Source organism: Hippocampus guttulatus, chromosome 4 (assembly GCF_054856545.1).
Source record: "Hippocampus guttulatus isolate MCC_2025c chromosome 4, RoL_Hgut_1.0, whole genome shotgun sequence".
Lineage (NCBI taxonomy): Eukaryota > Metazoa > Chordata > Actinopteri > Syngnathiformes > Syngnathidae > Hippocampus > Hippocampus guttulatus.
The window spans coordinates 24,560,893-24,578,318 of record NC_141264.1 but is presented as its reverse complement, the minus strand read 5'-3'; the positions used below and the strand labels follow the sequence as shown (position 1 = coordinate 24,578,318).

The following is a 17,426-nucleotide window of genomic DNA, read 5'->3' as shown; positions in this document are numbered from 1 at the left end:
GTTTGACTTTAGATGTATGTGTGTGTGTGTGTGTGTGTGTTTTGGTTTATGTTTGTTTTGTCCTCCAGATCGTCACGGCTCGAACGTTCCGACCCCATACGATGCATCAAGTCCTGCCAGCCCAATGACGTTGCCTGCATCCTGGATGACACGCACTCGGTGTCCCACACCTTCATCTCTCTGCCCACCTTCAGAGAGTTTACGAGGCCCGAAGGTACAAACTGCTCCGACTTTTAATCCTCGGATTGAAGGCTCGCAGCACACCGAGCGATACGGCTGAACATCATTTAACAGCTGATTTTTCACTGTTTAAAAAGAAATAAAAATGGGTGAACTAAAAATGTGAAAACACTCGACTAAAGCTCAAAAATACAAGTCAGGTTTGTTTTTTGTTTTTTTTTACCGCATCCGGCGGGCAGAAGACCGACTAGCCGTGACTGAAATGGGGGAAAGAACAAAATAAAAGACTATCCCATCGCATGAACTCTATTATTAACAAAAACTAATGGAAAAAAACTTTAATTGAAAAAATATTTCATTTACATCTTGCAGTTATAAAACTAACTTAAAACTATAATGATAGCAAAATGTCATTTGTTTGGGGCTCATTTAAAAAGTATTTTAGTCTTGCTGTATGCACGTGCAGAAGAACAAGAGAGGTCATTTGAGAATTGTAGTTTATTACACAGTTGCATTCTTAATGCTCCTTTTTTTAATCCTGCACTCAACAAAGACTCCATATAATCTAAAAAACTGAAACTAATTTTAAAATGAATAAAAAGTGAACGTGAACAAAGCACTTTCCCCAAAAAAAGAAAAAAAACCCGATTAAGAACTAACACACGTGCTCTAAAAAAAATAACTACAAATAACTGAATTTCATAACTGAACAAAATCAAAACTCACCAGCATGAAAAAATCCCCAAACCACGCTAACCCCGATTACGACTCAATCACAATAAGCAAAAACAATTTGCTCCCTCCAAGTTGGTGCAAGATGTTTCCCTTGCAACTCAACGGCTCACCCCAATAAGAGACAAAGAAAAACATGTTTTCGTTAGCTTATGACATGGCGCAGCATCACAGCGATTTTTAAATCCTAACCCAACTCAAAGCTTGTGTCAACTGCTGTCATGACTAATATTGATTTATTGATTTATTGTGTCCTCGACCGCCGATGATTGAAGCGCTTTGCTCCAAAGTCGCTGCCCCACAATGCTGACGCATGCACGATTGTGTTAAAATGCCATCTTGGCTTGAAATAAGTAACCAAGTGCGCTCCACTGGCATCCCATGTGAGCCAGCCATTGGCTCGCACTTTATGAGTCTGTTAACATGAGAGGGAGACTTGTCATTGCTCATAAAGTACAAGAGGGGACGTGCTGGCGGCATTTCGAACCTTCTTGTGACCTTTCGGTCATCATCCCAAATGTTTTTTTTTTTTTTTTTCTGGCCACAGAGATTGTTTTCCTAAGAACCACCGTGCCGGCTTACGCAGCTACGTACCGCTTGGACAGCTACGACGTCAAGTTCACCATCCTCGAGGGCAACGTGGATAACGCCTTTGACGTCATCAAGCGCGTGGAGAACGGATTTTATGTGGGTGAGCGAAACATTTTGTATGCGTTGGCTTGTGCGGGTCGGGTGCATTGACGAGCGCGTCTCCAAAGTGGAACACAATCAGGTAAGGGCTGTGACTTCCCAATGGTTCTCATTTTGAAATATTCGATGGAAATAAACAAAGCGGTCATTCTCCATATTCCAGTTTTACTGTTCAACTACAGTATTGGCATTTCTCCAGTGGAACCCATCCCCCAGTTGCTATTTGCTGAAAAAAAAAATGATGGTATTGAGCAGTTTTGGAATCATCGTCAACTGTACATTGAGAATTTGAATGATTTTTTTTTTACAGAATGCCCTTAAAGGCACCGTCGACTTCCTTTTTCATTTCATTCCAGGTATCATTCAGACTGAAATAAGACCATCGGCATTTGACAGCTTGGTCAAGGGTGTCAAACACATTTTTGTCACGGGCCAGATTTTAGTTACAGTTTCCCTTGGAGGGCCGTTATGACCGAAACCATATAAAGAAGTCAAGAATAACGGTTTATTCACCTATTGTTTAAAACTCTAAAAATTGCTTTTTCAGACTCTTTCAGACCCTTTTCAAGAACAGTCAATATAAAATGAGGAGCTGGGATTAAATGTGTGTCTAAATACGTCTTTGGGAGTGAATGAGTTAAGTTACTGTCATGAGGGGTTTGGTAACAAGTGAATGCTTACTTATTTATTCCAAATGAGAATTTGAAATTTTGCTAGAGATTTTAGCAAGCATCGTGAAAATTGACATCTTTGATTTGCTTTTGTGGGCCACATAAAATGATGTGGCGGGCCAGATCTGGCCTTGCGTTTGACACCTGTGGCTTAGATGTTCCAGTTTTTCTCAGCCTATCGTTATAGAGCGGGTTTGCGAATTGGTGCCTGGAGAGAAATTTCCTGCAGGTCAGCGGCCCTTTCCGAAGCTTTACGGCTGTCGCACCAAAAACCAAGTAAATTCAATTTGGTACGGGTAGAACTCTCTCAAGCCTGCGCCGAATTGAGATTTAAAAAAAATTTTTTTTTTAAATGCTGAGTTCCAGCAGAACGCTTTGGCTGGACTTTCCCTGGCTTTGCACAAGCGCCTTCGCTAGGAGTGCCGTAGTCGATTGCCTGAAGTTTGGATCACTTTTGGAATGTTTCCCCCCGTATTTTCTTGAAATCCAAGTCTCATGTGCCTATTAAGGAGGGACAAAAGCAAATTTGACTCTCAGTCGTTACGGTCACTGCGGTGTGGCGGCATCGCATGACTGTCATCGCGGTCGTGTTGCCATCAGAGACTTCGGTCTTCATAGTGGCCGGTGGCGCGAGTTAGACAAAGGCCCGTTTATGTGTCTCAGCAAATATTTGGCATCAGCGTTCACAGCACCGCAAGATTTTATGTACTTCATCACGCTTCTCCCAAAACTATTCCTTCCACCGTGTGAATTTGTACTGGAATTATGGATTGCATCGCACATTTGACATTCATTTTCGATGCGCTTTATAGATGTCGCGTTGGTGGAAGCCACGCTCATCCTTTCTTTTTCCGCATCTCTTCAAGCGAGTCGTGGCCTCTTAAGTACGATGCTGCTGCGAGGCCAAGGATGACACATTGCTAGGAACATTGTTTGTTTTGCTTTTGTGCGCTCAGTTGCAAGGCCCCGGGTAGTGGAAGGCCTTCCTCCCCTTGATGGATGGATGGAGGGATGGCCTGTCAGCATGCACATCTGTCTTGAGAGAATGTGACTGGTTTGGGCTCTATTGTGGCTGCACACAACTATGTATGTGTCTTGTACACTTGTGAAGAAACAGATGTGCGCTAAGGGGCTCAAGACAGAGCCCGGCATTAACCAGCGTTGAAGTACGTTGTGTTCCACGGCTACCTCTGCAGGCATCTTCCATAAGGGCCATGATTGAGCTTTTAGGACCCTTTGGGGCCACTGTGCATCAAATTTTGGCAATGCAGACGTGAGCCATTTTAAACTTGAAATAAATTGATCGTGTTTAATTAAACATGTGCTAACAGTGGTTTCTTCTCGCCAATTAAAAAAAAAACTCAGCTTCCATTCCAACCTAAATAAAACCTGTGAGTGACTGTACGCTGCTGCCTACAGATTTCAGAGTTAACACCTAGTACAGTGACTCCCAACCTTTATTGAGCCAGGGCACATATTTTAACTTTGATCAGTCTCACGGCACACCACCAACAAAAATGTCAACAACAACAAAAATTTGATATCAGGTCAATATAAACTTTCTGACATGTAATAAAAGATGTATTTGTTCTGTCTGTCACTATTCATCACTGGCATAGATATATGAGCAAAGCGCAATTATTTGTTATTTGATTTAAAAAAAATCCTAACAAATGAAGTGGAATTTGATCATTTTCCCAGCACACCAATGTGCCTCGGCACACTGCTTGGGAATCTCTGACCTAGTATCGAAAACAAGGCTTCAAAATCATGAACAATCCATCCGTTCCCTACTCTCAGACACCTCTCAATCAAATTCCACTCATCTTTCTTTTGTCCCACACATCCCTAAATGTTTGAGCCGCAAATATATCTCTGTGTCAAGCCTCCGGTGGTTGGACTATATTTGCTAGCTTGTACTTGCTAGCTGCCGGGCGAACAAGCTTCCGGGTCGTCCAACAGGCTATGTCACCACCTAGCTTGATGTTGTGTCGGTCATCACGCAATAAAGGGCCTTCAAGGAAAATAACTGATTATAACACACAACAGCATAAGCGATCCACGTTATGGCTCACATGGACAGACATTTAACACATACGTTCTGCAATATTAACCCCATACTTTGCGTTTCAAGCATGAATAACACAAACTGCTTAAGACTTGGGAACTGAAATAGTGCCTCTGATGTGTTCTGTTAATCGTGGCATCCGAGATAAACGTTAGGGTGTAGGCATAGCTAGCAAGCTAGCTAACTGCATACTCCAGTGGTAGAAATGACTAACTCAGTGGTAGAAATGACTAACTCACAGTTTCTCCGGATACACACTCATTAATTTACATAAGTAGCGCCCCCCCCGCCCCCACCGAGTCAAATCAGGAAAACTGAATTGGTGAACAACACTGTCTCCACCATTGAGTGCTACATAGTTGGCATAGTACATAGTTAGCTCTGATTTCACTTAACTGAGTCTTTCACTCTCCTCGCCGAGTTCAGAATCGGGTCAAGATTTGCTACTTCCGAGTTGTTTTTTCCCCTCAAGATTATTGGAATTCTAACAACGTTATAAATGTTCGAACTTCAGTTTATAAGTTCCACTGTTTGTTTTAACAAGAGCTGCAAGTCTCTTGAAGGCGTTGTCTCTTAGGGATGTGATCATCCCCGCTGGTGTTTTACATTTGCTGCAACAAACGTGGAAGACTTGAATTCTATGAAGAAAAAAAAAGTGCAAAAGAAGTAATCCTGGGCACTTTGCTTCATGTGGTTGGATGTATTGTTCCGTTTCACCCAGGCGAGGCCTCAGTGTCTCGCTGAACATTAGAGCACTTAAAGCGAAGACCACATGAAAGGCCCGTTTGTGCGGGGCCCCTGTCGGACGCTTATTGGATGCAGCTCTCGCCTGTTGACACCAGTTGCCCATCACGAAAAATCGAATGGATGTTGCTTTGATTTGGCGAGCTGGCACTTAGGCGTGCAGATGGCGCGGGTTTCATAAGCACTGGATGAGACTCATCGACATGTCGCCTAAGGAAGCTCGGTTTCCAGTATCTCCCGTGTCTCTCCGGGATGTGGAGCCTTGCAGACATCGAGGCTCCACTAATGAACAAGTGTATGAGATCAAGCTTACGTTGACCGTTATTTTTGGATCCTTCTTTGTTTTTCGAAAAGGGACAAAGGAGGTGATTGGGAATTCCCGGGATTCATTGCTCACATAAAACGCAGCCTTTCAAAGCCTTCCATTGGCTGCCGGTCTTTTCTGTTCTGCTCACTTGCTTAAAACAAGTCAGCTGCACGCACGCGTTGGATGTCAGCGCGGCAGCGGCACTCTTTCCCAGCTCGCCGTCATCCATCACCGGTTCGACCCGCGGCTGTCGCTTTGGGAAGATGATGCTGACATCTGTACAAATACAAAAGGCCCTTCAGCTTTTAGAAACACTTACAAACGACTGTGACTACCGCGATCTCGGAGTCGACCACACAAAAACACCATTCAGGTGAACAAAATGTTGAGCCAACTCCAAAAATTTGCAATGTACTCTATGCTGGGTTACTTAAAGTGAATTGCAAAATACGGTACTGGTCAACATTGGATTAGCGGGATTACAGGTATGTGAGGCAGGTGGATATTTTACAGTCGTTTCTTTTTAAATTATTATTCTTTTTAAAAAAAAAGGTTGTTTGTTTCTTTTTAATTTAAGATGGATAATAGGTTCAAGTTAGCAAAACCTGATTATCATGGTCATCCTGAGAAATCATCTTTCGATGTGGGGTGCATTAAGAATGATGCTTCCTCCCCGATTTGCTTGGAAAAATTGAAGTCGAAGTTGAACACTGCCATAGTATTTGTGATTGCGAAATCGCATTTGTGCGATCAACACCAAGTTGGATGTGAAATGGAACGATAGCTAATTCAGAAGTGACAAGAAGCTTGTGATGTTGCCGGACACAAATAGAGGAGCTGGCTGCCTTGTAGGTTTGTATAAGTCTCCTCAAAAAGGTTCGTAAGCACAATGTAGTTACCAACCACATATGCTTGGCAGTTAGCTTAGCTTCTTCTACCTCTTCCTCTACTACTACTACTCTTTTGTTCTTGTATCCTCTGGCTATGCTGCCTCTCATAGGTCAATCTTGGTAGTACAAGCTATTACACCTGGAGATCTTGTTACATGGGTGTGATGCTGTGTTGGTCATCTTGAGTGTACCAGACACTACAAGAGCCGTTTCCTTTTCTTGTATGGGGTCTTTCGAATTAAAAAATCAGTAAGGATATAAAGATGATGGATGCAAAAAAAACAAGCAACGTTTAAAAAATTTTCTTTTCCCTTCTGCACACCCTTCGGCCTTGGCAGAGGCCTGACCTGTTCGTGTTCGCTTTTACTCTCCGCTATTGCCTTGTTTCTAAGCCCATCTATTCCGGTCTGTAAAATCATTCCGGCTGCCAAGATCCCTGGCTCGTCAAACTTGGAAAGACAAACATTGGAGGAAGGTATTATTCATACGAACAGTGGATTAGCAGCATGTTTGCACAAAGTTGATGATGGGATGATTGACAGTAAGTGGTTAGCCACCCTTGACCTTCCCGGGAGGCCCCCTACAATAACTCTGTAAGGGGCCTTAGTAGCTCACAGAGAGGGCAGTAAACCACACAGACACACCTGAGCGCCCACTAATCCTCCTCTCATTGGGACCAGTTGCTCCAAATTGCCGAGTAAAAATAGAAGCCAAGGATCCCCCCTGCAGAACAGTATTTAGACATACTGTACCCGTCTAAGCACATCTTGAAGCGCTAACTGCAATATATATATATATATATATAGAGAGAGAGAGAGAGGAAAGCCTCATAACATTTTCATCAGAGAGGAATGTTTAGATGGCAAACCCCATCTCCCTAGATGTCTGATTTATCTACAGGGGGGAGTGTACGTACGTGAAACCTACAGATGTGCTACATTCGAGCAGACTCGTCAGAAACAGTCATGGGAATATCCGGCCGGTTTGCTGTTAACTGGTTATGGCTAATGCCGCCTGAGCAACGGGACTATTTGGCAATAAGTTATTCATTCATTAATTTTCCGAACCGCTTTTATCCTCACTATCTGTGTCAATGCACCAAAATGTTCCATCAGGGTTAAAAAAAAAAATTGCTCTCCGCTATATATTTACACCTGTTGCCAACAACAGGCAATTTAGTCAATGTGATTTGGAAACTTTGTAAGACATTGCAATCTTCATAAATCACGCCCACCAAAAACGTGCAATCTGTTAATTTGAACATGCAATTTAGTGCCGCTATTTGGGATCTTTGTAAAACGATGCCCCTGACGTTCATTTTTCATTTCAGGATTGGGTCATTGAACCTCTTTCCCACTGAGAATTGGCTCCTTAAGTGAAGTCCCGCAGCAACCAGCTGTCATGTATGATGGTTTAGTGTCTTACGCAGAATGTCTTACATACATTTTGGGGATCAGTGGCGCTCTCAAGTTCCGGCCAAGTTTTCTTTCAGCTCAACTTTATCCATCAATCAAAGTTCTGTGGAGGGTCATTTGCATGGGACAAGTCCATTTCCATCCTCTTCATCATGCACGAATCTAAGCAAAGCCAAGCACGGGGGTTAGTCATGCCTGGAATGACTCCTCTTCATGAGTAATTATTTGTAATGGAAGGGCTTGTATGCATCATTACTCAACCGCCGTCTTTTATTTATTTTTATTTTTATTTTTTTTAAATGCAGGACATTTCAAGTCTCGGAAGAGACAATGCAACGTTTGTCCTCCTTTGGGGCAAAAATGGCACTGCACATTTATCAAGCCACAGCAAAATTCCCTTCATTTTTGCAATGCAAGTGGGAACGTACAAGTGCGGTTTCGTAAGCTCCGCAGAGACGATACGGGGTCGGTCATGCGGCGGCGGCGCTGGCCGCCGGCAAAACGGACAGCGAGGTGAAGGAGGGAAGCGGACAGTTTGTCTCTGTGCAGGTAGTCGGCGGCGGCCGGTGGAATGTGAGCCTCCTGTGTGAGACGTGACTACTTCAGAGCGGCTGGAAATTGCGGCGCAGACTTGCGGTCGCTCTGATGAGGAGTGGAGAAAAGCCGTGGAGATAAGGCGCGCTAACTTGAACCCCGGTGGATGTCATTTCGGCATGAATCATGACGAGGAAGCGGTCGCCCCACCAGAGAGCGCCAAGCTCTTAAGGAATAACCTGTCTGCCTAAATGGAGATTAGCAGTGGGCCCGATCCTCCCAACAGGGCAGCCTTGAACGACAAGACGAGGCCTCTCTTGGGTGGTCCCCTGACTTCGATGCACGGATGAAGTGATAACAAAGCAGATACGTGCATTCAATGTTGTCGTTTACGGGACGTATCACTCACAGCATGGGTCATTTATCAGGTGCATTTTTTTTCCTGTACTCTGGCATCGTGTTTGAACTCCAACTATTCAAGTTGTAGTGAATGACTAACACGACCATTGTTTCTATTTGCAAGCGATACCAAACACGGCTTACCTCACCTTTAGACCGCACGTCGCGCTAGAATTGCGCCAGGCACCAAAATAGAGCCAGAGGATTTTGTCTCCCAATATTATATCATTTTTCTCATAAAATGATGACCCTTATAAAAATGACTATATTTTAAATGATGACTTTGCGATCACAAAATCCTGACTTTTTTGTAATATTTTCACTCTTAATTCTGTGAAAGTATTACTCTTGAGGTATGTTGGCATGAATTTATGTTTCCAAATGCTCGGTTATCTTTGTAAAGTCGTAAGACATGCCACGCCCCTTGCACTACATCTAATCAGATGGTGCTGTTCCTAATCTCAAAGCCAGTTAATGTGTCCATTTCGGAGGATGTATTAGTTTAGGACGGGGTGCCCAACCATTTTTGACCCAAGATCTACTTTTCGATCAAGCAACCTCCTGCGATCAAACCGTTACAGCGCACGGGCGCATATGCGTGCACTTTTACAGTCTGTTAACTATCGTAGCTCACGTGTACCATTTTAAGATGCTTCTCTTGGCCCTCCAGATTGCCATTCTTTGCGAGTGCCATCGGTGAATTTTACACGAAACGAACTTTGAATGATAATCATAATAATAATAAGAAGAAAAAAAGCTAGCAACTTCCGGTGATGCAGGTCACAGGTGAAACCTGACCTGCTTTATTTTATTTTTAAAATATTTTTTGGTGAAAGTGAGATGAATAGGATGATTAGGGCGCCGTGTGCATTTGCACAAAAATATATTCACCACTTGCACAGAGACACACAAATGTTTGTTTGATTTTTTTTTTTGTCTCCACACCACCTCACGATCGACTTGGGACCAGTCGGCGAGCGACCGGTCGATCGCGATCGACGTAATGGGCTCCCCGTGGTTCAGGACATGATGATATAAGGGACTGAACCATGCAGTGAAGTCAAGTTTTCACCTCATCATCACCTTGAGTCTATTTTTTGCTCTTGACTTGAGGGTCTTTACTTTTCCAACGGTCACTTGCAGTGGTACAAAAGTTGCGGTCGAACATAATGATGCGTGTTGTATCATCTCAGCTGCCGCGGCCCGCAGTTGCCAAGAAAAGAAGCGAGCGATTCCCCACTCGTCTACGTTTGGGTGACGTCACTCCCCAGTGAGCAATGCTATCCAAAAGTGACACACGGGCCATTTGAGAGATCTGTAACTCTGACTCACGTTCAATTGAGCTGAAAATATCACACCGCATACAGCAGCTTTTCAAAAAAATAAAGAAATAAAATCCCGCCTCCTCTTTGGAGTGGTTGTGTTTGAACAGCCTGACCTTCCAGTGTGTCCATGTACAAGTCGCGACTGTAGTACTAGCCGATCCCTAAGGGCCCACTAAACTGAGCTTGACATTGCTTTGATAGCTTGACTCCTGAAATGAGGCTTTGGGCATCTTCATTGTGTGCTTTCGGCACAGACTCATCCCAAGTATGACATGGTCTGTCTCAACCGTCTTAAATGGCAGACAATTTTCTGGATCAAAATTTGCTATCTTGTTTCATAATTGTTCAAAGTTGTTTTTTTTTTTCAATGAATGGTGCTGATGCTTTGGAAACAACAAAATCTCAGTCTTCCTCCACTCGCGCCATTGTCACCATGGCAACGTAATCCCAAAACAGCAAAACACGGGGGCAACCCTGGTCGAAATTGGCCCCATTCCACACTCCTCACACTGCAAATATCATGAGAATCTGCTGCAACCTTTTGAGTGCCCACAGAAACCCCTCACTAAGCCCGCCGTCCACCCCCCAAAAGGAATGAAGGAAAAGTGACAGAGTGGTCAAGACAGCAGTTCCGCTAGCGTTGCCTCTCTTCCAGTTCAAGAAGGATCCCCAGAGGAGTGCCTCCGTAGCTGTATTGCGTGACTACGACTGCTCCCCTCCGTCTCACACACATGGGACTCATTTGCCTTGGTGGCCACAGCGATGGTGCCCCCTCGGGAAGAGAAGAGAGGGGAAGAGAAGAAGGGAGGAGAAGCGTGTGATGGCTTCTGCTGTCATGCTGTGCCAGTCACATAATATTACGATGTTCTGTGGTACAGTAATACAGTAATCTCCATGTAATTGTGATTCACTTTTTTTTTCCACTGTGGTACTGATCCTCATCTATGGGTGAAAAATGGTCCTTTTTGCTTTTTCTTAGTCAACCTAAGATGCCACAATACATTAATGACGTAAAAACAGTAAATATGATAAAACACTAAAACAATGCCGAGTCTCACGCTAAGTCGAAAGCCAAAGAATAGAAGATGGGAAGATACAGATGGACAGAGGGGGCGTGCCACACTTATAACGAAAGGCCATTCCAAAGACAGGGACTGTCTACATAAAAAGCTCCAGTTGGGAGGCAAATAGCAGCATTTTGGACCAACTGGATATGCTTGAGGGAGGACTGGCTGACTCCAATATAATGTGCATTACAGTAATTCAACCGAGATCTACCAAAGACATGGGTTATTGTTTCTAAGGGCTGTTTTGAAAGGAGAGGATTTACTTTAGCCAGTTGCCTAAGATTAACAAAACGCTGGATTTAACGACACTAGTTTTAGCGGGCCAATTTAAAATAACTATCCAATTCAAAACTCAAATTCGAGACTGTTGGATTCAGATAAGATGCCTGGGGGCCACAAGTAAACAGGGTGAAATGTACAGGGGCCACCGGGATGAAACAACATAACTTATGTTTTCCTTTGAAGTTCAAGAAGTTTTGTACGACCCAGACCTCGATTTCCTCCTGACAGGACAAAAGTGGCCTTAAGGACCCCCTTTCTGCTTAACGTGACGCGGATCTGACGATCTTCCGCAAAGCAGTGAAAAGAAAATCCATGCTCTCTTAAGATGGAACCAAGAAGCACCAAATCAAAGAGTGATAATAAGCAATGAAAACAGCAAGGGCCCCAAAGGTGAACCCTATGGAACACCATATGACAGTGTGCCAGGGTGGGACTCCAAGGTTAAGAAAATAAGTCCTGCATGCCAAATAGGATCTCACTCCCCCAAGAACTGTTCAAACCTTTACATTATATTTAATTGTAATTACTGTATGTTTTTATAAAGTAAAATAGCTGTGATAGAGTGTTTTTGTTGTTTGTTTTTATTATATTAAAGAACAGAAGAGCAAACTTTTTTTCTCTTCACTCAAGGTTCTTCAGTATTCGTAACAGAGCTCCATCCCAATCCCCGGTCTCAATATGGCAGAGAATCTTCTTGGTAGTGTAACCCACCCAACGCCACCCACGTTGCTTTTCCTCCTTGCCTGGAAGGCCCGTTTTCAGCATGGATGGTCCAAACCACGTCAGTCTCGACCGCGCTTACTCCCTCTCTAAACTCCATTCCAGGGAACAATAAAATAAATCAAGACGGCTTCCTCAGCCGACACTTGTCGTCGACATTTGAAATGCGTGAAATGGGCGTTGCACAAGTCTTCCGAAGCCAAGTAGCGCGACTTCTTCCCTCCATAAACAACAACCCAGCTTCTTTGAAGGCCTGATGTCCCCGAACAAGTTAAACTCTTAATGTTAAGGCACCACTGTTCTGTACGTTTTTTGAACATTTGTGTTTGGTGAAGTTTTTTCGAACGAAATGTGTGCCTTTGCTCAATTCAGGTTGGGGTGACATTGTTCTACAGCTGTGTTTAACCCTGACATTTGCTTTTGTCTGTTCGAGGTGTCGTCCGGCAGGTGAAGTCGCTGACTGGCCCGTTGACGACGATACTCAAACTGTCCATGCGCAACTTGACAGTCCAGGGTGACTCGGGTCAGAACATCATCAACGTTTACGTCTTTGTGTCAGAATTCTGGTTCTGAAAGTTCCCCTCCCTCAGCTGATTTGCTGTCAACACCGAATACATTGCTAATGCTACACGTACCGATGCTTAGGTCAGTGTTGGGTCGGAGAGGGAGTTTCGAGCTTTTAAGTACTTGTGACAGTTTCTGAGTTGAAACGCTTCCAGCAGCCACGCTTTGGTTTGATGACACGCTCAGCCTGAGTCGCACTTCTGTGTTGCATCTCGCAAAACTGAGCGACGGAACACGAGAGTCGATGCTATCGAAATGAAACGGGAGTCTTCTCAAGGGAGACATCCAGAACAGAAAACAAAACAAGACAAAAACAGAAAGTGCATGTCTTTGAAAGGCTGCTAATGTGACATTACACGCTAACATTCACTTTTCGTTTTGATGCATTTGTCTTTTGTATTTTTTTTTTTTTACTAAAGAATAAACACTATTTTACATACAGTTTTGCCTCTTTGTTAATCAATTGTGTTACTGGGAGACTTCATCCCACCCAAAAACAAAACTTAAAAAAATTAAATTAAAATTAAATTTAAAAAAGAAGAAATGATTCCTCTTGAAAAGAAACATCATCACGTGAGAATTAGCCCGTAAACGTTAACCTTGTGAGCGCCACGAGATCAAGCTGATTTTTTTTTTTTTTAATCGACATGGTTCAATTGTTGGGCAACACAGTTGTGAGGCTCACAGTTGCAATCTCGACTGTGGCCTTCCTGTATTAAGTTTGCATGTGTGGGTTTTTTTTCCCTCTGACCGCACTACCACAACATGCATGCATGTTCGGGTGAATTGAAGAGTGTAAATTGTGTGAATGTAAGTGTGATTGGTTGTTGTCTTGCTATTCGTTGGCAACCAGCACAGGACCGATCCTGCCTTTTCCCCCCCAAAGTCAGCGGGGAATGTCTCCAGCTCACCCGCGCCCCTAATGAGGAAAAGCAGTTGAAAATGAATGGAGGGATATAATATAAAATTCTTCCAACAAAACGTCCAAGTCTGTCCTTCTTCTCGTCTCACACTTCACATTCCCGTTTCAAACGGATGACATGAAATAATCGGCGCGGTGCCTTGGGAATGGCCCAACATTCGAGAACCTGATAGCTTGTGCAACGGTTTGGAATTACGACAACAGGAAACTTGATTACGATCGTTCAAACGTGTCAATATTAGCCAACAAACAGACGCGCGCAAACAGTGCTATCTCGGGCCCACTTGGCTTTTTTATTCCCGGCGGTGTGCGGAACGTCAGTTTCCATGGTGACATTTGGAACATTCTGTTTGTTTTGGCGGCAAATGATATCTGCCCACCGGCGAAGCGGTGGCTCAACAGCTTGGCCTCCAAGCGCCCTTGCCGGAGATGCAAGAAGGATCCGTACGAGGTAGTCGCTGTGTGCGTGCGGACACTTTCGTGGCGAGACAGGCTTTCTGGGAAAGTTTTTCTTTGCGAAGGATGAGAAACGAGGTGGCAGCGTGGTAGGAGGCAGCAGGAAAGCACTTTTCTAATTAGGCTCATCAGTGAAACAGAAGTCCTCTTCTTCCCGTCAAACATCAGACGCTGCAGACTAACGACGAGGCTGTAATAATCACTGTGGCCAAAGCTCACCAATGCTTCAAAGACAATGGAGGGGAGGCGCGTACGTCGCGATCTGCACGGCCATCAGCTGTGATGGATTTTAGGACTCTTCTGAAGAGGGTTAGCCCCCTAGCAGGAAATGGGAGGGCGGCAGGTCAGCCCTATGTGGTCTACATGAAAGAGGGTCTGAGAAACCACAAGATTTGATATGTTGCGTTGGTGCAAAGATGGAAACAAGGAAATGAAGACACTTTGGTTAGCTTCAAGTTTAAATCCACAAACTCGACGTCCTTTGGAAGAACCCAGAGAAAATTCACGCAAAACCATATACAACGGTACCTCGACTTACGAAATTAATTGGTTCTGGAAGAAATTTCTTCACTAGAAAATTTTGTAAGTAGAAACGCCTTTTCCATGTAAATGCACTAATCCGTGCCAAGCCCTGAAAAATTCAGACAAAAATGTTTTCTAAGGCATAAAAATACATCAAAATACGTAACAAATACATGTTACAATTAGATTATTGCACAATGAAGGAGAGTTGTGCATAAATGTAAAAAAATAAAGACTAAACATGATGGTCATTTAACTGCGTCCTCATCGGGTTTTTTTTGCTCTCGAGTTCATGTTCTCCTTCAGAAGTGGTTTCTGCTTGGCGTTTTGTAAGAACTGATCCAAAGACATTTACTTTAGTCAGCTTTTAACGATCCTTTGAAACATTTACATTTACGTAAAACTATCGGAACACCTCATTGCGAATGACGAGGACGCTGCATCGACACATCTATCGACACAAAGACTCATATGGTAGAGATCCCTCTTAGCCAATGGGATGCCAGGGTGATGCTCGGTAGTAACCAATGGCAAAGCAACTATAAGTATGTTGCGTTCAGGAAACTCAAAGCTACGAGTAGGAGCCCGTCCTGGATTTTTACCTTTCATATCTTGAAATTTCTTTCATAACGTGAGGCAATATTTTCCTGTTGAGGTGTTTTGTAGCTTGAAAATTTCGTATGAAGAGACGTTCGCAAGTAGAGGTACCACCGTAGTTGATAATGCAATCGATACCAGTTGTATTGATGATCAGATATTTTGTTATTACCCGTATTTGAAATTGTGGAAAATGTAAACCATTCCAGGAATGCGAGAATACAGTGAAAGTGGGCTGCATTTTCTGATTCTCCGATGACACATAGTGGCTGCAGTTGACCATCATCCAGTCGGCGTGGGGTAAAACAGTGCAAGCTCGGGATTCTGGTTCAATCCCATGCGAGGAAACATCTTGGGTCGTATATTTCATCCCGAGCCAGGAGTGAGCTGGTCTGCACAGACTCAACTCCAATTGGGCCTGATGAGTCGCTGTAGGGCTGGAGGAACGGCCCTCGTTTGCAGTGGCCGTCCGGGTTCCTGGTACGGAGGATCTGGGGGCTGACGGGCGTCCTCCCCCCAGCCGGGGCCCCAAGACTGACTACCCTCCTGACTCCTATTTCCTGGCTTCCTACCACTAGTTTCACCACAGCATGACACAGGAGAATACAAGGAGCCCTTATGATGCGTTTCTTCCAATCTTTTCAATCCTTTTCGAATCAATGTTTCTTCAACTGGGACAATGCTGCAGGATTATGATTTTGGTGGATTATCTGTTCACATTCAAGTGGCTATAATATCATATTTTATGGGTGATTTAATCAAAATCATGTATTTTTTTAAAGGCTTTATTGAATAGTTTACGTCGCGACTGCAATAGTTGAATCGTTTTTTTCGAATTACTTGCAGGTTGCTCCCATTTCCTTCCATGTTTTTTCCCCCTACCTTTTAGGCAAGTCTTTCGACTTGCCTAAAGCTTGGGAAAATGACAGTACTATTTAGGGAACCCTAAAACATGCACAAACTACAAACTGGTTCTGAAACTTCCTTGGTCCACGCACCTCCAAGTGGTTGCTGTCATTTTGATTTACCGCGGCTGTTTATATGTCGTTAAAACAATTCTATATCCATTTATCTTCTTCCACGAAAACCGTAGAGGTGAAAATTAGCAGACTGAGCCTTCCGCCCAAAAGTCACCAAAGCAGCAACAGGAACGAATTATCCCACAAAAAGAGAATTAGACACGGGATTAACTTCTAGTTGGTTCCAGTTTTCGGCTCATCCCGTTTACAAACGCCCCGCAGATGCCAGGTCTTCATGGGTTCGCTTCGACACTTCCGCAAACCACTTTGCAACAAAGGGAAATGAGCTTGTGATGTTTGACAGTGGGCCTCCTTTGGATCTGATACTTTTGATTTTCGTTCAAGCGTACAAAGCCGAATGAGTAAAAAAAAGAAAAAACTTGCAAAGTACAAATTCTGTCTTTACTATTGCAATGAAAAGCAGTTCTCCTCAGCATCCAAGGGAGTTGAAAGAGTGACATTTTGCTCAAGTCCAATAGATGGCAGACCGATACAGCACAATCCAGCTCCAGCCAGCACTTTGAACAATGCCCTTTTACTGGGCAGCCACATCCTGAATATTCACAAGACTGTAACGAAAGGTTTCCAAAACATCCAAACGAGGACAACTTTTTAATTTCTGAGCCTAAAACTCATTTCCTAAACATAACAGCCAGAGTCAGACAGCAAAATCTGAACTCATTAAGATGACCTACCAAAATAGCACCATTTTATAACATGGGTATTCAAATATCTGCAATTTAAAAAAAAAAGTAGATTGTTTGACAAATGCTGCCGTGATGCAGGGGTGCTATTCCGCCTGCATGATGCATAACTCTTTGTTGAGGTTTAGGTTGACAGACGCTCCAAAAGGAGGGGGGTGGGGGTACACGCACAAAGCACAAAGTGTGTGCTCCCATAACTTATACATTTGAAGAGTAACCTTTTACAGTCATTTACTGTGCTTAGCCTCTTGCCAGAGTACACAGTGGATCCGGCCCACTCGGTAATCTGGAGCTGAGGTGTACTCATGAAAATTCAGTGTGCCGCGGTTCAGTTGGTAATGCTCATGCGGATGCATACCAGGGCGAAACACATCCAACCGCATGTCACACAACGTGATGGACACCGAAATCGTTCGACGGCCCTTCACTTGTCACAATTTGGGTCCTCATGAGGGATGAAAAGCATATTGTTTATTCTTGGGGAACACACATGAAATGAGTCACAGTCAAATTAAAATAAGGGCGCATGAAAGAAACTTCAATGAAAAAAGCAATGTTTGCTGGAAAAGAGAGGCTAGCCATTTTTGAATGTTTATCAGGATTGTGTTTGGACTTTTT

The 17,426-nt window shown here is 43.6% G+C and overlaps 1 protein-coding gene across 1 annotated transcript in view; it reads left to right on the top strand.

The window, feature by feature from the left end:
* The window catches only part of fbln1 (fibulin 1), a 31,846-nt gene extending 18,817 nt beyond the window's left edge, over nucleotides 1-13,029 (top strand). Inside the window, exons 15-17 of the mRNA XM_086109474.1 lie at nucleotides 69-214; nucleotides 1,460-1,603; nucleotides 12,458-13,029. Coding sequence (XP_085965600.1) covers nucleotides 69-214; nucleotides 1,460-1,603; nucleotides 12,458-12,597 — 430 coding nt within the window. The 3' untranslated portion in view covers nucleotides 12,598-13,029. The remainder of the gene's footprint in view (nucleotides 1-68; nucleotides 215-1,459; nucleotides 1,604-12,457) is intronic.
* The last annotated feature ends 4,397 nt before the right edge of the window (nucleotides 13,030-17,426 follow it).